This window comes from Bos javanicus, chromosome 15, assembly GCF_032452875.1.
Source record: "Bos javanicus breed banteng chromosome 15, ARS-OSU_banteng_1.0, whole genome shotgun sequence".
NCBI lineage: Eukaryota > Metazoa > Chordata > Mammalia > Artiodactyla > Bovidae > Bos > Bos javanicus.
The window spans coordinates 15,880,802-15,904,751 of NC_083882.1; the positions used below are offsets into that span (position 1 = coordinate 15,880,802).

General features: G+C 41.9%; 1 protein-coding gene across 1 annotated transcript in view; it reads right to left on the minus strand.

Moving 5' to 3' along the window:
* PIWIL4 (piwi like RNA-mediated gene silencing 4) overlaps window positions 1–23,950 on the minus strand; it is a 55,914-nt gene that overhangs the window by 14,846 nt on the left and 17,118 nt on the right. Inside the window, exons 6-13 of the mRNA XM_061440188.1 lie at window positions 23,247–23,327; window positions 19,907–20,104; window positions 17,983–18,094; window positions 12,486–12,609; window positions 11,110–11,227; window positions 10,243–10,354; window positions 3,775–3,959; window positions 1,748–1,820 (exon numbers count right to left, since the gene is read on the minus strand). Coding sequence (XP_061296172.1) covers window positions 1,748–1,820; window positions 3,775–3,959; window positions 10,243–10,354; window positions 11,110–11,227; window positions 12,486–12,609; window positions 17,983–18,094; window positions 19,907–20,104; window positions 23,247–23,327 — 1,003 coding nt within the window. The remainder of the gene's footprint in view (window positions 1–1,747; window positions 1,821–3,774; window positions 3,960–10,242; window positions 10,355–11,109; window positions 11,228–12,485; window positions 12,610–17,982; window positions 18,095–19,906; window positions 20,105–23,246; window positions 23,328–23,950) is intronic.

Here is a 23,950-nt window from a genome sequence, read left to right on the forward strand (position 1 = left end):
AACATCCTTATGGGCAAATTTTTGTGGAAAGAGATAGCTAATTAAACTGCTTTGTGTGAGACATGAATAGCAAGGCTGGGAGCTGGGATGAATGAGCCAGGGGAGTAAGAAAGCAGTTGGGGCAGAGGAGCACTGCAGTGCAGTGAGAGGCCAAGCGAGCATTTCCAGGACACGGGAAGGGTTGAGCGATCCTTTACGAAAATGTAAATCAATTTTAACTTGTCTGGAATGGTGGTATGTGATGTAATCGTGCCTTGGCCCCAAACCCTCAGCAAAGTCAGCTATACAACACACACACATACATACACTCACCACACACACACTCACTACACACACACACTCACTACACACACACCACACCACAAACACACACTCACAACACACACACACATACACACACTCACCACACACACACATACCACACACACATGCACTCACTACACACACACCACACCACAAACACACATACACTCACAACACACACACACACACATACACACACTCACCACACACATGCATTCACTACACACACACATATACACACACACACTACACACACATGCTAACTACACACACACACACCACACACAGACACTCACAACACACATACACACACTCACCACACACACTCACCACACACACATGCACACACTACACACACACCACACATACACACACACACACACACACACTACACACACACACACACACATACACAACACACACACACACACACACACACACACACACCACACACACACATACATTCATCACACACACACACACACACACACACACACACACATACACACACTCACCACACACATGCACTCACTATACACACACCACACCACAAACACACATACACTCACAACACACACACACATACACACACTCACCACACACATGCACTCACTACACATACACCACACCACAAACACACATACACTCACAACACACACACACACACACACACATACACACACACACACACACACACACACACACACCACACACACACACACACACACACACACACTCACCACACACAACATGCATACACACACACACGATACTTTGGGAAATGCAGCAATTGTGGGTATCCCCCAGGATGTTATAAAGCAGAAGGAAAGGGCACCCGTGAAGGGGGACAAGAATTCAGGGGAAGAGGGACATGGGACCATAGGTGACCTTCCAAGAACCCCTGAAACATGAGAACAAAACTGGGCGCCCCAACACGTATGGGATGAGAGTCAATTTATCTTAAACCTTAAGTAAAAGATGACCCCCACCCACAAGCTGAAAATATGCAGATATCCAATAAGTTGATAAAGGGGTGGGCGCTCAGCCGTGTCCACATCTTTTTGGTTCCCATGGACTGTAGCCCACCAGGTTCCTCGGTCCATGGGATTCTCCAGGCAAGAATACGGGAGTGGGTTGCCATTCCCTTCTCCAGGGGATCTTCCCAACCCAGGGATCGAACCCACATCTCTTGTGTCTCCTGCATTGGCAGGCAGATTCTTTACCACTAGCACCACCTGGGTTAAAAATTAATATTAGAAATATGAAAGGAAAAGAAAATATCTGGTTAAAATATCAAGATTAATACTTTTTGGGTGTTTGGGGAAATGCACAGCAATTTGAAAACATGTGGGAGAATATGTTCAAATTCCTGCTTTCAAGACTATTAGATAAGAAGAAAAATAAAAATTATACCTCAAAACATGAAAAACTATCCTATACTTACCAACTGAACCTCATATTTAACATGCTTCTGTATAGCGTGAATAAACGCAGCTGGATTTTCTTGTACTTTTATGCTACATAAAAAGATTAATTTTGAAAATGTATAAATTTTAGTAGCACATAATCATATAGCGTTAAAAATAATAGCAGTCAATATTTATAACAGACTATAATTTGAGGGAAAAAATCATTAAACTGAAACCTTTTGCATCTAAAATTGCTTCTCTCAAACAAGATATGCCAGAAACATTTAATTACTATTTTTATTAACATAAAAAACAGATTAGTGAAAACTGAAATTTTCTCCATTGTATAGAGTACCCACAGATTCTATCTAAACAACAATTCTGTTGTTCAAAATGGAATTGAAGGCGTACTTTTGAAACTACAAGTCTCATTATCAAACACTGAAACAGAGTTCAAGTTAAATTGGGACTAAAAATTCTGTAATCTGAATCTCCATGGGAACTCTAAAACAAAAATCATTAGATTACTGAGATCGAGATATCCAGTTAATCTGTATGATTCAAACTAAAAGATTTTTTTTTCCTTAGTGGCACCTTGCATGGAGCCTGGAATATCTAACCTTAATTAATCAATCAATCAGTGGACAAGTACTTATCAATTATCTGTTCTGTGGCTACAGTATATTAGGGGCCAGAGGTTACAGAAAATGATTCCACTCAGAGGAATTTATAGATCTATTTTCTTGACATGGGTTCAACCTCTCCTATGTATACATGGTTGGAACGGTCCCAATGCCCAGGGGCCTTTGAAAGCTTGCCCACCAGGTGGCAGGACCAACATCTGCCTCGCGCTGGTTACAACAGGAGTGACCAGCAGTGCTGTTTCAGATGGGAGAAGCTACGCATATAAATCTAATAAGTAAATAGATACGTCACAGGAGAGAAAAAGGATGGAATAAAATATGAGCTTTCAAACAAAACAGGCCAAGAACAGAACAAGAGCACAGACTTGTTGGAATTCGGGTGAAAAAGAGCCTGTGATGCCAGTCCAGGTCTGAGACTGTAGCTTCTTTCTTTAATCTTTTCCTGTCTTCTTACCTCATAGGTTGAGAGAAATTAGAGCAGGTGAAACTCAAACCAGGCGATTTGTTAACAGATTTGATAAGAAGAGAACTCTAGACGACAGTGTAAAATGAGACTTCGGGAACAGCTACGGTTTACAACAATTCCCGAGCTGATGATGTAACTAATTAGTAACACGTATTTAAAGAATAACTCCCCATCCTGGCAATTAGGACATTTGCACCTCCACTACAACAAAGAGAAAGAAGTATCTGTTGTTCTTTTTTTAAGCAATGAAGTAAGGCATGACCAACTTTGTGGCTTTTCTAAATTAAAACAGTATTCAGCTTTGAGTGTGATTGTATATCAATGGATTCCTTACTAAATTGAAAGTGTCATATTTCTCTCATCCCATGCAAATAGCATAGCATTTACTATGTAATAGTAGATACTCAATAAACGTTCAAAGGCTAAATGAATGACCTGGTTCTATCAGCAAACTATCTAGATGACTAATCTTATGCCACAGGAACAGAAGAAGAAAACTTGTTTCAGATTTATTTTTACATTAAATTTTAAATCATAAAATCTATCAAATAAGTCAGGAAATGCAACTTTTGTTAATATCCTGACTGCTGTTAAGTTTTATAAACAAGTGATATGGAGGAATTAAGAAAAAAGCTGAGAAGGCAATATATGGATTTATTAAGAATTCATATCTCAACTAGTACTGGAAAAACATCGAGGTAATGAGACTACTGCCTAGTAAGAATTATGAAAATAAAGTTTTACAAAGACCAACATAAAATACATCTTAACTGGATAAAATTTTAATCATTGCCAACTCTACGTATAACTATTTTCTTGGGACTCTATAGTAGGAAATTTTACTGACATAAAGAAACATTTGTAGCTCTTTCAGCCATTAACTCCTATTACCTTTCTAATCAAACCATATTAACTTATGAAAAAATGAGGAGAAATTTCAGCATCTTCTCACATTTTGGGGTGATCCACATTAAATCCCATGGGACCTCCAACTCTTCTCAAGCAGTTCAGAAAGTTCTCTGTCACACTTTCAGCTCTGTTACTACATATAACCAGCCATTTATTCAAAGACTGTGCACTTAAAACCTTGCAAGTTCGTATATCCTTAGACCAGTCAGCTGCAGATGCAGGTTGACACTGAGAAAAATAACAGAGAATAATTAAATAAAAAAGACAATGTGGAGATATTTCATATTTGTCATAACAGAACAATTCAGTACAGTTTGCTACTTACAGACTTAAAACACACATATAAGTACTTCACATCTGAACACAACACACACTTCTTGGGAGTGGAGGCAACTGAATGACATCCCAGGTCAACCCTTCCTTGCCTGTAGATCCTTGGCAAGTCCCTTCACCTCATGGGGCTCTGCCATGGCAAAGGCAAGTATCCGGTTCAAATCTCTAGGTTCCCAGGAATTCCCTAGCGGTCCAGTGGTTAGGACTCCAAGCTTTGACTGCTGAGGGCAAGGTTCAATCCTTGGTGGGGGAACTAAGACCCCATAAGCTACACAGTGTGACCAAGAGAAAAAAAAACAACCCCAAAAGCAAACCCCACACAAATCTCTAGGTTCCCTTCCAGCTCTACAAGCCTAAGATCTTTACTACAAAAGCTCACATGAATGACTGTCCAGTTTGGTCTCTTTGCTTTAGGCTTCTAGAAGTCGTAAGTGGGAAATGCTGATGACTGATCTTCCAGGTCACCATACTGAGATGAAAAGAGCCTACCATTAAGACTACACATTATACTAGGAGTAGCTATATCCAGAAGCAAAGATGAAGCCAAGACACAGGCTCCTATCTTATTCTTGGACGGTTCCCCAGGTGACCAGGAAGAACAAGCTCCCAACATTGAAGAGGGCAGACTTCAGACTAGTCCCCAGGTTTCTGAAATCAAATCAAAAGTCCCTGGTGTGTGAGCCAGGAAGAACCACTGGTAGAATTTAAAAGGACACTATAAGCTAATCCCTTGCTACTCAGAATGTCGTCTTGTACCAGCGCTGTCTCCTGAGAGCTTGTTAGAAATGCAGTCCTGGGCCCCATCCCAGACCCACTGAACCAGACTCTGCATGTTAACGAGTTCCCCAGTGATTCGTCCGCATAGTACTGTTTAAGAAGCATTGCAATCCCCTTATTTTACAGACTGAAAAGTGACGGCTGAAAGTGGTTATGGAGCCAGCTGGTGGCATGGACTTGACTTTGCAGTCAGGGCATTTTCCACCAAGCACTCTGACTACCAGGCCCCAACCATCCTCCCAGTGCCATGTCACAGAAGGCCAGGCAGGGGCTCAGCTTCAGGGGACAACCTTCACCTAAGAACCAAGGGGCAGGGTTCGGCCTCCTGAAGGGCTCTGTCTCGAGCCAGGATTCATTCTTTCCCGTTACAGCCAGTGTGAGGAGAACCACAGCCCTCTCACCTACACTCCCACCTTTACCAGCTGGCAGGTGACCCAGGACACACACCCAAGGCCACTCTGAGGCCTGTGAACTTTTTCTGTACTCAGTTTCTCAAAGTGAAAGTCACTCAGTCACGTTCGACTTTTTGCAACCACCATAGTCAACAAAAGAGTCCAAAATGCAGTACTTGGATGCAATATCAAAAACGATAAAATGATCTCTGTTCATTTCCAAGGCAAACCATTCAATATCACAGAAATCCAAGTCTACACCCCCATCAGTAATTGTAAAGAAGCTAAAGTCGAATGGTTCTATGAAGACCTACAAAACCTTTTAAAACTAACACCAAAAAAAGATGTCCTCATCATTATAGGGGACTGGAATGCAAATGTAGGGAGCCAAGAGCTACCTGGAGTAACAGGTAAATTTGGCCTTGGAGTACAAAATGAATCAGGGCAAAGGTTAACAGAGTTTTGCCAAGAGAATGCACTGGTCATAGCAAACACTCTCTTCCAATAACACAAGAGAAGACTCTACACATGGGCATCAGCAGATGGTCAATACTGAAATAAGATTGATTATATTCTTTGCAGCCAAAGATGGAGAGGCTCTATACAGTCAGGAAAAACAAGACTGGGAGCTGACTCTGGCTCAGATCATCAACTCCTTATTGACAAATTCAGACTTAAACTGAAGAAAGTAGGGAAAACCACTAGACCATTCAGGTATGACCTAAATCAAATCCCTTACGATTATAGAGTGGAAGTGAGAAATAGATTCAAGGGATTAGATCTCATAGACAGAGTGCCTGAAGAACTATGGACGGAGGTTCATGACATTGTGCAAGAGGCAGTGATCAAGACAATCCCCAAGAAAAAGAAATGCAAAAAGGCAAATGGTTGTCTGACGAGGGCTTACAAATAGCTGAGCAAAGAAGAGAAGCTAAAGGCAAAGCAGAAAAGGAAAGATATACCTATTTGAATGCAGAGTTCCAAAGAACAGCAGGGAGAGAAAAGAAAGCCTTCCTCAGTGATCAATGCAAAGAAATAGAGGAAAACAATAGAATGGGAAAGACTTGAGATCTCTTCAAGAAAATTAGGGATACCAAGGGAACATTTCATGCAAAGATGAGCACAATAAAGGACAGAAATGGTATGGATCTAACAACAGCAGAAGATAATAATAAGAGGTGGCAAGAATACACAGAAGAACTATACAAAACAGATCTTTATGACCCAGATAACCATGATGGTGTGATCACCCACCTAGAGCCAGACATCCTGAAAGGTGAAGTCAAGTGGGCTTTAGGAAGCATCACTACAAACAAAGCTAGTGGAAGTGATGGAATTCCAGCTGAGCTATTTCAAATTCTGAAAGATGATGCTATGAAAGTGCTGCACTCAATATGCCAGCAAATCTGGAAAACTCAGCAGTGTCCACAGGACTGGAAAAGGTCAGTTTTCATTCCAATCCCCAAAAAAGGCAATGCCAAAGAATGGTCAAATGACCACACAACTGCACTCATCTCACATGCTAGCAAAGTAATGCTCAAGATTCTCCAAGCCAGGGTTCAACAGTATGTGAACCATGGACTTCCAGATGTTCAAGCTGGTTTTAGAGAAGGCAGAGGAACCAGAGATCAAATTGCCAACATCCGCTGGATCATCAAAAAAGCAAGAGAGTTCCAGAAAAACACCTATTTCTGCTGTACTGACTATGCCAAAGCTTTTGACTGTGTGGATCACAACAAACTGTGGAAAATTCTTCAAGAGATGGGAATACCAGACCACCTGACCTGCCTTCTGAGAAATCTGTATGCAGGTCAGGAAACAACAGTTAGAACTGGACATGGAACAACAGACTGGTTCCAAACTGGGAAAGGAGAACGTCAAGGCTGTATATTGTCACCCTGCTTATTTAACTTATATGTAGAGTACATCATGTGAAATGCCAGGCTGGATGAAGCACAAGCTGGAATCAAGATTTCTGGGAGAAATATCAATAACCTCAGATATGCAGATGATACCACTCTCATGGCAAAAAGTGAAGTGGAACTGAAGAGCCTCTTGATGGAAGTGAAAGAGGAGAGTGAAAAAGTTGGCTTAAAACTCAACATTCAGAAAATTAAGATCATGGCATCTGGTCCCATCACTTCAAATAGATGGGGAAACAACAGAAACAGTGACATACTTTATTTTGGGGAGCTCCAAAATCACTGCAGATGGTGATTGCAGCCATGAAATTAAAAGACACTTGGTCCCTGGAAGAAAAGCTATGACCAAACTAGACAGCATATTAAAAAGCAGAGATATTACTTTGCCAACAAAGGTCCATCTAGTCAAAGCTATGGTTTTTCCAATAGTCATGTATGGATGTGAGAGTTGGATCATAAAGAAAGCTGAGCACTGAAGAATTGATGCTTTTGAACTGTGGTGTTGGAGAAGACTCTTGAGAGTCCCTTGGACTGCAAGGAGAACCAACCAGTCTATCCTAAAGGAAATCAGTCTTGAATATTCATTGGAAGGACTGATGCTGAAGCTGAAACTCCAGTACTTTGGCCACCTGATATGAAGAACTGACTCAGTTTAAAAGACCCTGATGCTGGGAAAGATGGAAGGCGGCAGGAGAAGGTGACAACAGAGGATGAGATGGTTGGATGGCATCACTGACTCGATGGATATGAGTTTGAACAAGCTCTGGGAGTTGGTGATGGACAGGGAAGACTGGTGTGTCTAGTCCATGGGGTCACAAAGAGTCAGACAAGACTGAGTGGCTGAACTGAACTGAACTATACTGTCCATGGAATTCTCCAGGCCAGAATACTGGAGTGGGTAGCCTTTCCCTTCTCCAGGGGATCTTCCCAACCCAGGGATCGAACCCAGGTCTCCTGCATTTCAGGCACATTCTTTACCAGCTGAGCCACAAGGGAAGCCCAAGAATATTGGAGTGGGTAGTCTATCCCTTCTCCAGGGTATCTTTGTGACCCAGGAATTGAACCGGGGTCTCCTGCATTACAGGCAGATTCTTTACCAACTGAGCTATCAGGGAAGCCCCAGTTTCTCAAATCCACTTTTAAAAAAGCAAGATCAGCTGAGAAGTCACTGACACAGACAATTCTAACCTACCCAATACCACCTCTAGGGGGCGGGTTCTCCATTTTAGTGCCCCTTCTAAGAAGGGGGGATTCCCAGGTGATGCTGCTGTTGCTGTTAAGTCACTTCAGTCGTGTCTGACTCTGTGCAACCCCACAGACAGCAGCCCACCAGGCTCCTCCGCCCATGGGATTTTCCAGGCAAGAGTACTGGTAAAGAATCCACCTGTCAATGCAAGAGATGGAAGAGATGTGGGTTCGATCTTTGGAGTAAGAGGATCTCTGGAGTAGGAAACGGCAGCCCACTCCAACATTGTTGCCTGGGAAATCCCACGGACAGAGGAGCCAGGGAGGCTAAAGTCCATGGGGCTGCGAAGAGTTGGACATGACTGAGCACACAGTACTCCTGTGGAGATCTGATTCTGGGCCAAAATATGCAAACAAAACTCTAACAAGTATGATTACCTACAGATGATGAAACAGACCATTTAAAATATTTCACATCTCACTTCACATGTAGAACTAAAACTGAGCTTCTTTTTACTGACTCCTGACCAAGATCTTAATGGGGGTGTACATTTTAGGACTTGACAATATTTTGTGTTTAGTTTTTCCTTAGCTTCTCCAACAAGGATTTTGGTTATTTGAATAGATTATCAAAAAGCAATAATGAAAAAAAAGAAACCCCATCATACCAAAAAAAAAAAAAACCATTCACTGCTCAATCATTAATTTCAACATGCTGACTTACCTGCATCAAATAAGGGCAAGAAGAACACCTTTAAAAATGAAATGTAACTCACTTAAAAAATGGGCAAAACAGAGGGGCAAAGTACAGAATGTACAATTTTTGCATAAAATTGGTTCATTTTTTTTTCCAGTGGAAACCCTAGAGAGGCAATGATTTGTCTCTCCAGGTTTCTGAATGCCTCTCTGCCTAACTGTTATGAATAGGTGAGCTCTGGGAGAATTTCTTCATGTTTATGCCAACTGAGCAGCATCTATTTTGGGGAAGAGAAAGAACTCTGGTATCAGGAAACAGTCTACTGGAATTAACCTCCACCAGTTAAAACATTTTCAGGAACCACAAATTTTTTAAGTGATATAAGAGTACAACACCACCCAATAATAGGTTACATGTTTTGATTGCAATGGCGTGAAGTACCATTTTGTAGTGCATCTTTTATTTATTTATATTTGGCTGCACTGGGTCATCGCTGCTGTGTGCGGATATTCTCTTGTGGTGGCAAGCGGGGTCTACTCTTCATTGAAGTGCAGGGCTTCTCATTGAGGCAGCTTCTCTTGTTGCAGAGAACTGGCTCTACAGCACGTGGGATTCAGTAATTGTAGTATGTGGCCTTAGCTGCTTCATAGCATGTGGAATCTCCCTGGACCAGCGATCGAACCTGTGTCCCCTGCCTTGGCAGGTGGATTCTTAACCAAAGGACAACCAGGGAAGTCTTCTAATGCATCTGTAAATGTGACATCATATCACACTAACCTAAATCTGCTGGGTGCCACTAAATCCTTGTACACTCCGATTAAAAAGGAAAACAGAGGGTCCTTGGGGTTCAGGACAAAGGGAGGGTGGCGAAATATACTGTGCTAAGTCAGTTCAGTTGTGTCCAATGCTTTGCGACCCTATGGACTATAGCCCGCCAGGCTCTTCTGCCCATGGGATTCTCCAGGTAAGAATACTGGAGGGGGTTTCCATGCCCTCGTCCGGGGAACTTCCCAGCCCAGGGATGGAACCCACATCTCTTAACATCTCCTGCATTGGCAGGTGGGTTCTTTACTACTAGTACCACCTGGGAAGAGGCCACAGAGAAAGCAAATGAACATTATATTATAATCCTACTCTGACTTATGATCAAACTGACATACATTCAAGAAAATACTTTTAAATGAAAATAAAATTACAGAACTTACTATGTGGTCTTGCATTATTATTTTTTCTGCAGGTGCAATGCGGCCGGTCAGAGACATCTGGCATCCAAAATGCAGCCCCCAGGTCTCCAGCTCAAAACGAGCATCCTTGTTTCTGTTACAGAGTTGAGTCTTAAGTCATTAAAAATGCTTACTATCTAAAAATTGGGATCATTAGAGATAAAATTATAATGTTAATTATTCAGAGACTGATTTTTTAGGGTTCCTGACTTCTATTTCTATTCACCATTTTTTCTCTGCTCTAAGGAATTATAGGAGGACTGCACCCATGGGGGACTCCAAGGGATGGAAAGGCTCCCAGTGGGGCCCTCTGGTAAACAGAATGGGCCACTGAGCCAAGTGTCTGCATGTGTACTCAGTCACTTCAGTCATGTCCGACTCTTTGGGACCCTACTGACTATAGCCTGCCAGGCTCCTCTGCCCATAGGATTCTCCAGGCAAGAATACTGGGTTGCCATGCCCTCCTCCAGGGGATCTTCCCGACCCAGGGATTGAACCTGAGTCTCCTGCATCTCCTGCTTTGCAGGTGGATTCTTTACTACTGACTCACCGAAGCAGCCCCTGAGCCAAATAGGTCAGGCTTCAAATACAAATTCTGACACAGAATAACATGGACCTTGAGCAAACTCTGAAATCTTTTAAAGCCATGGTTTCCTGATTGACAAAATGTAGGACTAACTTAGCTATTTCATAGGGGTAATGAAAAGGTTAAATATGGCAATCCACAGACAGTGCCACCACACTGCCTGGCACATGCTAGGTGCTCAGTATAGGTGAGATATTATTCTTGATAACAAACATCAATGAAGAGACTTTGTGGAGCATCTGGATGTGGAGATGTTCCCATACCTCTGGAAGTCATCCGCAAGCCTGGCCAGGTGCTGCTGCCTTACCAAAGGATCAAGACGAGTTTCTTTAGCCACAGCCTTCATCAGCTGGAAATCAGAAGTCGCCTGGCCAGGCATCCCTATCCATTGTGAATGAAAACAAAGTGAAACATGAACAGTCCTCAATGTAATCCAGCCCATCTTAGGCACAGAGTAATAAAACTCTGAACTTAAACTGAATCAGATTCACCATCTGACAGCAATGCAAGCCTTTTCATTTAAAATGTTTTCTAGTAGTCACATTTAAAAAGAGCCAGAAAGAAACAGATGCAATTATTCAAACAGTAACTCAGAATATCCAAAATATTATCATTTAAACACATATCCAATATAAAAAGTGAGTTAATGAGATAGTTTCTCTTTTCTTTCACACTGCATCTTAGACGTCTATTCTATATCTTTACACTTACAGCACTGCTCCATCCAATCCCTCAGTTGCACTAGTCATGCGTCAAATGCTCAGTGACCAGTCTGGCTAGAGACCACCAAGAGGACTACACAGATGTGAAATGCCAGAGTATCACTAAGAACGTTCATCCCTCTCTGCAAAGATGGTATCCTTATTAACTTCTCTAATTGCAGAATAAACACATGCACATCAAACTCATTCGAGCATCATAAGTGTAAAATATAGAAAGTCCTCCCGTCTTAGTCTCACCCTGGTAATCAGATGAACATGATTAAAAGAATCTTACATAGTCTTTTTTTTTTTTTTTTGATTCTAGTGTAGAGTGAAGATTACCTTCTGGAACTCATGCAAAAAGAAAACAAAGAGTATTTTGGCACCTCTCAAAGAATACACCGGAAGAAAATTAAATCACACGATTTCCTAGCCTGCATGTGTGCTAAGTCGCTTTAGTCATGTTCAACTCTTTGCGACCCCAGGGACTGAAGCCCTCCAGGCTCCTCTGTCCATGAGACTCTCCAAGCATGAATACTGGAGTGGGCTGCTATGCCCTCCTCCAGAGGATCTTCCTAACCCGGGGACTGAACTTGGGTGTCTTACATCTGCACTGGCAACACCTAGCCTAGTGAAGTTCAAAAACAGGGGGAAAATATCTTGGTTTTAGTAAAACATCTGGCAACCAATTTAACGTCAAAGTAACAAATGGAATACACGAGATAAGGGAAGTAAGATAACCTTCACGGTGCTGACCAATTTCCAAAGGGCACTCTACCCTCCCACTTCTTCTGTGATCAAGTAGATTACCTAAGACTCATCCTCCCTGGGCTAAATTAGAGCTCTGGCACTTATCTAACTTAAGGAGGTTTTGCCCACTGCAAAGTGTCATGAGTCTGTGATCAAGAACTTGAGAGAGAATAAAGTACAAACATTACCTGTTAGAAAGCAGAGCTCAGGAATCAGGTGGGCCATCTGAGCCTCAGAGTTGTCATTTTTCTTGTTTTTCAACAGACTAACAAGAACTGGCTGGTTCAGGTCAGATAAGGTAATATCATATTGCTACAGAATGCAAGATCAATGAGGGAAAAGTTAATATGGAAACACTATACAATGAGCACCCTTGCTTAAAAGCAACAAATGAATGGATAAGAAACTCTTTTCAACAGAAGGGGAAAAAAATTCCCTACTAATCCCCACAGTAACCTACTCATTTCTACTTCCTTCCTGGGACCTATCTCTTACATCTCAGGGGCAGCTTCATGATTTTAATTATTACCTCTTATAATTCAATACCATTTTTTTCCCCCAAACATTTTCTTGCTCTCTTCTGAGTTTCATCCAGAGCCGTAAGCTGGATGAAATCCATAGAACCATGACCCCAGCTGCAGCACTACCAGTGGAGACTGAGGCCAACTGGCCCATGTGCTCTGGCACCTGTGTGCATTAGGACAATATCACACACAAGTTGGACACAATGGTCATACTGAGTCAACCTCAGACTTCCCCAAAGAGCACAACTGTCCTTACTTTCCAAGACAGTATGACGTTACAGGGAAGTAGTTTTGAACTCTGACAAATGTAAATCTGGTCCACAGATAGTCTATCTACTTGGACCATGACACTGGGGAAGGGGCTTACCTTTCCTCCTCTATGAAACGAGGACAACAAGAGCCCAGAGGCGTCTCATGTAAACCACTAGCACGGTGTCTGGTTTATAATAAGTCCTCGGCAATCATTAGCTCCTTCCCCACCCCCTTTCCCTTCATAAACTTGAATTTCCACATTCTCACCTTGCCATAAGTTCATTTACCTTCCAAAGGCAAAGTTTCCATTAACACCAGTATAGCTTACTCAACACTGATGACAGAACAGGAATTATAATTTACAAAATGCCTGGGGACCACGTGATGCTGACATCAATAATTATAATGCAGGAAGCCAGCAGTGAGGGCTTCTGTCTTCAATAAAGACTTTAAGTCATTAAAATAAAAACCAATTCAGGAAACAGCAATTTAAAGTGGTGATTACAACAACGCTATGGCTGAAAAGCGTGGAGAAGCATTGGTAGAAAGAGTTTTTATACACGACCTCGTTCATTCATATCTTGTGCTTGCTATATTCCAGGGACTGAAGGGAATACAAATAAAAAAGAGGCACAGTCCCTGCCTTTACACATAACTACATTATCTACAAAGCAAGGTAGACCAGAAGCACAAATAATACATGTACGCTAAGCATTTATTTTTTTCCTCATTTAGTCTTTTTTTTAATGAATGAGTACTGTGTTTTTTTAAATTAAACTATAATTGATTTACAAGGTCCTGTTGTTGTACAGCAAAGTGATGGAGTTTTAGTTAGATATTCTTTCCAGATTCTTTTGCCTTATAGGTTATATAGTATAGTTTTTTAATACTAAATATAAAAATATTTAGTATACTTCCCTGTGCTATACAGTAGGTCCTTGTTGGATACCTACTACATATATATTAATAGTAGTAGCGTATATGTTAATCCCAAGCTCCTGTTTTATCCCCCACTTCTCCTTTCATAACCATAAGTTTGTTTTCTATGTTTGTGAGTCTATTTCTCTTTGGTAAATAAGACCCTTTCCTCACTTACTCTTAACAACAGAGTGTGATTGTTGTGTGCTCTGTTGTGTCTGACTCTGCAACTCTGTGGACTTCACCTGCCAGGCTCCTCTGTCCATGGGATTATCCAGGCAAGAATACCTGAGTGGGTTGCCATGCCCTCTCCAGAGGATCTTCCTGACCCAGGGATCAAGCCTGCGACTCCTGCATTGGCAGGCAGATTTTTTTACCACTTAGCCATCTGGGAAGCTCTTAACAATGGGATTGTGAGTCAAATATTATTATCATCTTCTTCACTGATAAGGAAACATCATTAGAAATTAAATAACTTCCCAAGGTCCTGTAACTGAAAATTAGCACAACCAGGATTTATCACTTAAGACTTGGGAGCCTCTGCTTGTTACACCACTCGGGACTGGTTCCCTCACAAGGAATAGGGAGCAAGGTAGTGAAAATAATTTATGGCTGGTAAATTAAGGAAGGTTTCACGAAGGAGGCAGAATCCAAGACAGCACCTTGAAGAAAATGCAGGAGTATTATAAGTTCTGGGAACAGCTCAAGCAAAACTGGGATATATTCCAAGAAGAGGGTATTCTACTATTTACCTAGAGCATGGTCAAGAATTCTACCCACTAAGCTGTGTAATCAGGTGAACTTTATTGTCTCCCAATTTTCTTAGCATTTGGCAACAGTTTTTATGATAAGATAAAATAGAGAAATATAAAGGTCAATATCAAGATGTCTTCCAGTAAAGTTACCCGGATATAAAATCAATACACAGACATCACTTGCATTCCTATACACTGACAATGAAAAACCAGAAAGAGACATTAAGGAAACAATCCCATTCACCACTGCAACAACAGCAACAACAAAAATACCCATGAATAAACCGACCTCAGGAGACAAAAAACCCGCAGAAAACTATAAGACACTGATGAAAGAGTCAAAGGCAACACAAACAGATGGAGAGATATACTATGCTCTTGGATTAGAAGAATCAGTATTGTGCAAATGACCATACAACCCAAGGTAATCTATAGGTTCAATGCAATCCCTATGAAACTACCGATGGCATTTTTCACAGAACTAGAACAAAAAATTTCACAGTTTGTATGGAAACACAAAAGACCCCAAATAGCCAAAGCAATCTTGAGAAAGAAAAATGGAACTGGAGGAATCAACCTTTCCGACTTAACATTATATGCAAAGCTACAGTCATCAAGACAGTATGGTACTGGCACAGAAACAGAAATACAGACCAGTGAAACAAGGTAGAAAGCCCAGAGATAAACCTATGCACCTATGGGCATCTTATCTTTGACAAAGGAGGCAAGAATATATCATGGAGAAAAGACAGCCTCTTCAATCAGTGGTGCTGGGAAAGCTGGAAAGCTACATGTAAAAGAATGTAACTAACTTCCTAACACCGTATACAAAAATAAACTCAAAATGGATTAAGGACTTAACTGTAAAGCCAGAAAACTCTTGGAGGAAAATATAGGCAGTACACTCTTTGACATACATCACAGCAAGATCCTCTTTGACCCACCTCCTAGAGAAATGGAAATAAAAACAAACAAATAAGACCTAATTAAACTTAAAAACCTTTGAACAGCAAGGAAAACAATAAACAAGGTTAAAAGACAACCCTCAGAATGGGAGAAATAATTGCAAATGATACAACTGACAAAGGAGTAATCTCCAAAATATATAAGCAGCTCATACAGCTCTATATCAAGAAAACAAACAGCCCAATCAAAAATGAGCAGAAGACCTAAACAGACATTTCTCCAAAGAATACATACAGATGGCAAATAAACACATAAAATGATACTCAACATCGCTAATTATTAGAGAAATGCAAATCAAAACTACGATGAGGTTATCACCTCACACCAGTCAGAATAGTCATCAAATAATCTACAAACAAATGCTGGCAAAAACCAACACAAAAAAAAATTAAAACACAAAAAATAATAGAAAAAAAGAAAAAATCAAAACATGGCTGAAGTGAAAAAAAGGATGTCTTCTACTTTGAGAGTAGACTATATAGTAATTTATCATCCCTTTCCTGGGACAAAGAGGAAAGCATTCTAGAAACTGGTACCATTTTCTTTCTTTTTCTCCCTAATTACAATAGATATGCAGGGAATCACAACTCATTACAAAGAAAGTGAGTGGGATTTTTATCATGATTCCCTTTTCAGAATGTCACAGGTCCTCAAACACATCAAAGAAAAATGAATTTAACCATGCAGGAAAAACCCCAAACATTTAACAAACTCTGTGTTTAATAAACACTAATGGAGAACATTTTTTGCACAAAATGCTTTGCCAAATGCCAAAAGCTATATGTGTTCTGTAAGGACAACTCAATGAGGCAGAGAGGGCTAAGAAGAAGGATACAAAATGATTTCCTGAGACGCAGAATTCCCAAGGAGAGACAGGCATGGGAAAGACAATGAATTCAGTTTGAATTTTGTTCGTTTGAGATGCCTGCAGGATATTCATGCAAATGCAGCCTGAAAATGGAGAGGAGGATGTAATTTAGGAAGAAGGGCAAGACAAAAATACTATATTGGAAGCAATCTCAGAATATGAAGAAAAGATCCTCTGCAAAGGGGCCGTGGTGAGTTATAGCATTTCATGTTTGGGAGAAGTGAAAGAGGGAAATGTTGAAGGAGGCTGAGAAAGAACCACCTGAAACCACATAAAACGATACTCAAAACTCAAACTCAAACGATACTGAAACCCAGGGTGGGGAACCACCCAGGGATGTGCCGTGGGGTCAAGGAAGAGGAGTTCAGCTCACCAGGAGCAGTTTCTAGCATCCAGAGCCACCAAAAGCCCTTTAGAATAAGGTCAGTAGCTGACTTTGACCTTGGAGACCTAGTTCCATAGCAGCAGAACTGGATACCAGATTGCTGAGGCTTCCTGAAGAAGAATGGAAGAGGTGCTTGGAGCTAGTTTAGAGGACCTTTTAAAGAAATTAGCTAAGGAGGAAAAGGAGATCATTTTTCTTGAAAGTGTAGAAAGGTCAACACATTTGCTTTCTCTTTTCGTTTGTAAAACAGTGGTGAGATTTTGGAGACAGAAATATGACTGAATATGCAATAAGGAGAAGGCGCCTCTGAAAGGAACTGAAGTTGGACAGTGGGGATGGGGAAATTCTCATCACTGTGAATCCAGCTCCCAGAGTCAACACGAGATTTCATCAATAAGTGTTTGAGCATCTACTAGATGCTAGCCCTGGGTGTCCAGAAATCAAGAGTTCAAAGTTGAAGAGGGAGAGTCAGACCATTCATATCCTGCCTGTGATAACTGCAAGAAGTTAAGTACAGAGAGGGGACCTGGAGGAGAAAGTCCTAGGGCTCCCTTGACTGCTAGGGGAATTTCCCTGGCAGTCCAGTGGTTAAGACTTCACCTGCCAAAGCAGGGAGTGCAGGTTGGATCCCTGGTCAGGGAGGTAAGATCCCACATGCTTCAGAACCAAAAACTCAAAACAGAACAGAAGCGACAGTGTAACGAATTCAATAAAGACTTTAAAAATGGTCCACATAAAAAAATCTTATTAAAAAAAAGAGTTGACTGCTGAGCTGAGTCCTGAAGGGTGTTCAGTAATTGGCCGACTGTGAATGGTGTCAAGGACGAGGAAGCGGGGTGTGAGAAAATGCATAGGGGAGTGATTGACTCGAGGAACTATGAACCGTGAGCACAGTAGAACCTTCCAAGGAAACAGGAGGGTACAGATGCGGCTCAAGAGGTGGGCAGGAGTCAGACCATAGCCCTTCCCCAAGCTAGGCGGGAGGGAGATGAGGCTGAAAGGAGAAACAAGAGCTACCTGCTTGTAGTAATCCATGTAGGTGATCTCAGCGCCGTCCCGCTTCCGGAAGGTGTGTGTAGGCTTCACCGACCAGTCAATGTCATCAATTCGATAGGTTTTATTATTGTATCTGGCAAATGCAAGAAATCTTTTAAGTTCCTCTCTGAAATCCTACAAGGTAAGTGGCTAGTTCACTACACCTTAATTCAAAGTATTATCCTCCAGAATTTCAGATATTATGAAAGATAATAACTCAAGAATAGTCACTTAAAAAAAAAGATAGCTCTTATCTGAGAAGAGCATTGATGAACTCTTCTGTTCATGAGAGGACCCCACATTCCAACAAAACCAAAGGAATAATTGCTGGCCCACCATCTGCTTTTCTCACTGAGAGACACTGTCTATGTGTGTATGTGTGTGCACACGTGTGTATGTGTGTGCGTGCACTCAGTCCTGACTCTTGGTGACCCCATGAACTGCAGCCCGCCAGGCTCCTCTGTCCATGGGATTTTCCAGGCAAGAATACTGGAGTGGGTTGCCATTTTCTTCTACAGGGGATCTTCTCAACCCAGGGACTGAACTGGCATCTCCTGTATCTCTTACGTTGGCAGGCAGGTTTTTTACCAGCTGAGCCACTGAGGCATGCCCGGGAGATACTGTAGCTTCTGGTAAATCATGCTTAAATGTTCAAAGGCTGAAGTATGACTCCAAACCTTCCTGTCAGCTTCTGTTTTCAACTCAGAATTTTTGAACTCCCAGCTAGTTTTTCTCATTAAAAAAAAAAAAAAAAACATCCTAGGGAGGCTGATGAACCATGCCATTCTGGCAGCCTGCCTCATCTTCTATCTAAGGCTGGCCCTGAGCAAAACTGCAAAGCAGGTCAGCTAAGATCTTTCTAAGCTCTTTCTCCCCTTCATCAGGTACCATGTGGCCTGGAACACTCTCTCATGCCAACCCAGCCATGGGACAGAAACCTCCTCGTCACTTTTCTCCTGGGCTCTCGGTACCTTGCCAGCTGTCTTGGAAATAGTGTGGTAAGCTAATTCATGGAGCTCATGACAAGAGGATAAAGGGGCAGTGTGGAATTGCCACCTCTCTGCTCTACAACCCAGAAAAACAACTTCAAGTGGAAATTCCAACCTAGACTAGGAGAAGGTGAGCGGGTCTTCTGTAAAAAGTGTCCATGGACTGGCAGCAGCATAGAGTGGGCTTTTGTTCCTCAGGAAGTCACCTAACTGTCCACGTTTCATTCGGTTCAGTATGCACTGAGGGCAAATTATACAGACACAGAGAGAGGCTTGAAAGTCCTCAGCCATAAGGACCTCGTAACTTTATAGTGAAGATGAGACGCGGACCTGATGCTCTGTCTTGTTGCTACTGAACCAAAGTTGGGTCGGCTTGCCCAGCACAGTAAAGCCAATCTGCTGACAGCAGGCTGTGGTGAAGGAAAGTGCATCAGACACTGCTATGTGGGTACTTCAGAGACGAGCTAAGGCAGAGGATATGGGGCAGGGGTCTGCCCGGGAAGGCCCCACTGTGATGTAATAAAATGAAATAAAAGGGCCCTAAAGAGGTGACGATAAGCACTGGGCTTCCAGAGCAGCATAGAGCAGAGAAATGAATAATTCCAACTGAGTGGACCTTTGAGTGGACTTTGTGTGAGCAGAAATCTAAAAGGCAGAAATAGAGGCGGGGAAACCAGGCAGAGGGGCTGGAGCAGCAAAGTGCAGACCACTGGGGGTGAGGGGAGGGTAAGGAAGGACCAGGAGAGACGGCGGGGGCCCAGCACACCCCTCCAGGGAGCCTCAGCTCTAGACAACTGACAGCAGGGAGCAGACTCATCAGATCTGGGCTCCGGCCAGTGCCCAGAGCTCTTCCCCTTCCTACGTGGCATACATAATGCATTCTCTAGAGGAAAGTCTATTTAAAGGCAGGATTTTACCTTGTCAGGACAATGAGCCCAACCAGCTGTTTCTCACACGTCTGGGTAAAGCAGGACTCGCTAGTTTTGCGGCAGAGATCCGTCATGAACTCCAGAACTGTCTCGTTCCGGAGTATTTTGTAACTCACATTAGCACTCAACAGGAGTTTGGTTTCAAAGTGTGATACAGAAATGGCAAACCCAGGCCAAAGAGACAATCTTCAAAAAATAAAAAATTTTTAAATAAATATTTTAAATGTTATATCAGGATAACAATAAATATTTTAAAATGGTGACTTTATATTCTAATTCTCTCAATTTTATGAAACAATTTTTCTTTAAATCTGATTTCTTTCAGCAGCTGACTTAATGCTGCAGCTATTTCCAGCTGGAGTGTCTTTAAACATATGAAGTGAAGTGAAGTGAAGTGAAGTGAAAGTCACTCAGTCATGTCTGACTCTTTGCAACCCCATGTGGAATTCTCCAGGCCAGAATACTGGAGTGGGTAGCTTATCCCTTCTCCAAGGGATCTTCCCAACCCAGGGATCAAACCCAGGCCTCCCGCATTGCAGGCGGATTCTTAACCGGCTGAGACACAAGGGAAGCAAATAAGGGGAAAATTTAAACATATATTAGAATAAAATACATTTCTTTAGAGCTTCATTTCTTAACCTTGGCACTACTGACATTTGGACTGGATAATTCTTTGCTAGGGGCTGTTCTGTGCACTGCAGAGTGTGTGAGAGTGTGTGTGTGTGTGTGTGTGTGTGTGTGTGTGTGGTGTGGTGTGGTGTGCTCAGTCATGTCCGACTCTTTGTTACTCCATGGACTCTAGCTGACCAGGCTCCTCTGTCCATGGGATTCTCTAGGCAAGAATACTAGAGTGAGTTGCCATTTCCTCCCCTACAGGATCTTCCTGACCTAGGATCCCTGGGTTTGATCCAAACCTGCATCTCTTTCATCTCCTGCTTCACAGGCAGATTCTTTACCACTGAGCCACCGGGTAAGCCTGGGCATTGCAGAATGTGTAGCATACCCCTGGCCTCTACCCACTAGATGCCAGCCGCAACTCCCACGCTGTGACAACCAAAAATATCTCCAGACATTTTCAAATGTTCCCTGAGGAGCAAAATTGCCCATGGCTGAGAGCATAGCTGTTAAGACTGAAGTGTTTACGGAGGGATCTGTCCCAGCATGCAAACATCTAGGTTCAAAATAGCACACTAACTCAATGGCGAAGACAGTGACGAGACTTCACAATGAGACAGAAATAATCTAAGTGATGTCACATATGGACACACAAGAGAAACTGCAGCAGTGGCTGCATCTCCTTTCCACATTTATGAATATCATAGTCTGAAGTCTTGAATAAGAAAAAGTTACAGGAGCTGTCAAGAAAGAACAATTATTTTTTTTTAATCATTTCAGTTGATATTTTTGTGGACTTCATTGACTGTGATACTAATGCAAGAGTACTGGAGTGAATAACCATTCTCTTCTCCAGGGGATATCCCCAACCCAGGGATCAATCCCCAGTCTCCTGCATTGCAGGCAGATTCTTTACCATCTGAACCACCAGGGAAGCCCCAAATATCAGCTTCAGGACCAGCATATGCACTAGCACTGAGAGAGGCTGGAAACTGGGGCCTTTTGCCACAATACTGACACCTGGACAAACATCTCCTCCAGCAACAAACTGCAGCGAAACTATCAAGGACTAAAAGTAACTGGGGCATGCACAGTTGAGGCAAATTATGGACAATAAGATAAAAAAATATACCAAAAAGCCAACTGCCTCTTCTGAAGAGCTGGGAGCAAAAGCAGGGTACTGTGCATGCCCGCTACACCCAACACCACTGAAGGGATGGACAAACCACCTAAGCTAACCCTCTGGCCAGACCTCTGGACATATCCCTACCTTCACCCCACATAAGCAATCAGCTGCTCCCCTCAGGGAGGAAGCAAGCAAGGGAACCTATCATTTGTTCTTGTTCCTCCCTGTTGCAGCAGGGTCCCTGATAAAGCCTTTCCTGAATTTCCTGTCTGGTCTCTGATCAATTTCTATTGATTAAGGAGACGAAGAATGCTGGTTGGTAAAAGCACCAACACCAGCTCATCACAAGACTGGACCCACGAGAATTTCTAATCCAGGTAGAGATATAAGTGACAGGGTGAATGATTAGGTGCTTTATACAGAACAGTCTGATCCACTGAACCAGCACAAAGGCACCCTGCCTTTTCCTCCAAATGGCAGAAACCAAACACCCTGCATCCATTTTCTCTTTTATGTACAGACCTTCCTCAACTGACAATGGGTTTTTATCTTCACAAACCCATCGTAAGTTGAAATATCCTCAGTCGAAAATGCATTTAATACACCCAACCTTTTCTTCAGTAACCTACTTACTGAACATCAGAGCATCGCCAACCTTGTGTGCTCAGAACACTTACATTAGCCAATAGCTGGACAAATTATCTAACACAAGGCCTATTTTACAATCAGGTGTTGAATATCTTGTGTCATTTACTGAATACTGTACTAAAAGTGAAAAACAGAATGCTAGTATGGGTTCAGAAGGGTTGTGAGCGTATCAGTCATTTACCCTCGTGATGATGGGGTGGCTGCCTGGGTGCTGTGGCTGTAGTAGCTAACCATCATCTTCAGATAGTACCATACTCCGTACCGCTAGCCCTAGAAAAGGTCAAAATCCGCAATTCCAAGCGTGATTTCTGTTGATGGTATATTGCTTTCACATCATTGTAAGGCCAAAATGTCATTAAGTCAAAACATCTTAAGTCAGGGAGCATCTGTATTTCTCTCTTTGGGTCACTGGTTGCCTCTGTTTTTGGCTCAACCACATGTTTTGGAAAGCTCAAGACCACCTTCGCTGCCGTCTCTACTTCCTAGTTTAGGATGAAGATTCTGCAAGTGTTCCTAATGGTTCTATCATTCACTAGGGCAGCTTAGTTGGCTTGGGTATCTGACATCTTCTTATCCAATAATTTCCTACCTACCACCCTGGCTGTGTTAACTTTGTGTCAGCTGGAAAACAAAGCCCAAGTTATGAGGTATAACATAACAGAGCTTATTCTGCTCTCATGATTACTTGTCACACACACGAAGTTCAGTTTCTGAATTCTAGGATTTATGATAATTATCTAGCTCACTAATATAAGAAAACAGACTGCTACCTTTTGACATTCACCATTCTATTAAAAAAAAACTTGAAAATTAAAAAATCCATTACTTTTCTTACCACGGAGTCTCTCAGAGGAGGCATAATGGTATCATATTGCATCATAAATGATATTGCTCACATTATAACAATTTCAGAGTAACAGAAAACATAAATAAACCTACTTGTGCTGGGGAATTTCCACTGGCTCTGAAGGCTTATAGAAGTTCCGTCCAATTTGGTACATGGATAACTTTTTTAAGATCCTGAAAGTATATATATTTTAAATCTGTGTTAAACATCTGTCTATAACAGTATACTTCTAAGTTTGTATCCATGCTGAAATAAAAACGAGTAGAAAAGCCCAGAACTCTTATTGTTATAATGTTGAAAGTTTAGCTACTGTATATACCTATGAGGGTATATACAAGAACTATCACTCCACATTTGGGAATGACACAATTGAAAATAGTTCTATTCTTCCGGGTTTAACTGCAAAAGGAAGTGGTCCCTTAGCAGATATGACTGTGACGGTAACAACGTGGTTGCCGTGGCTGAGGTGAGAAAAGCCATGTCCACAGGCTCTTCTGGCCCCGTTCTTATTTTGAAATGAGGAGGCTGTTTCCTTTCTTTTTTCTTTCTTTCTTTTTGTATAAGTAATTTACAGTGTTGTATTGGTTTTAGGGTACAACAAAGTGATTCAGTTATACATGTATATTCTTTTTTGGATACTTTCCCCTTATTGGTTATTACAAGATATTGAATATAGTTCCCTGTGCTATTCAGTAGGTCCTAGTTGCTTATTTTATATATGGTATTGTGTATATGTTAATCCCAAATTCCTAATTTACCTCTAACTCCCCATCCCCTTGGGTAACCATAAGTTTAT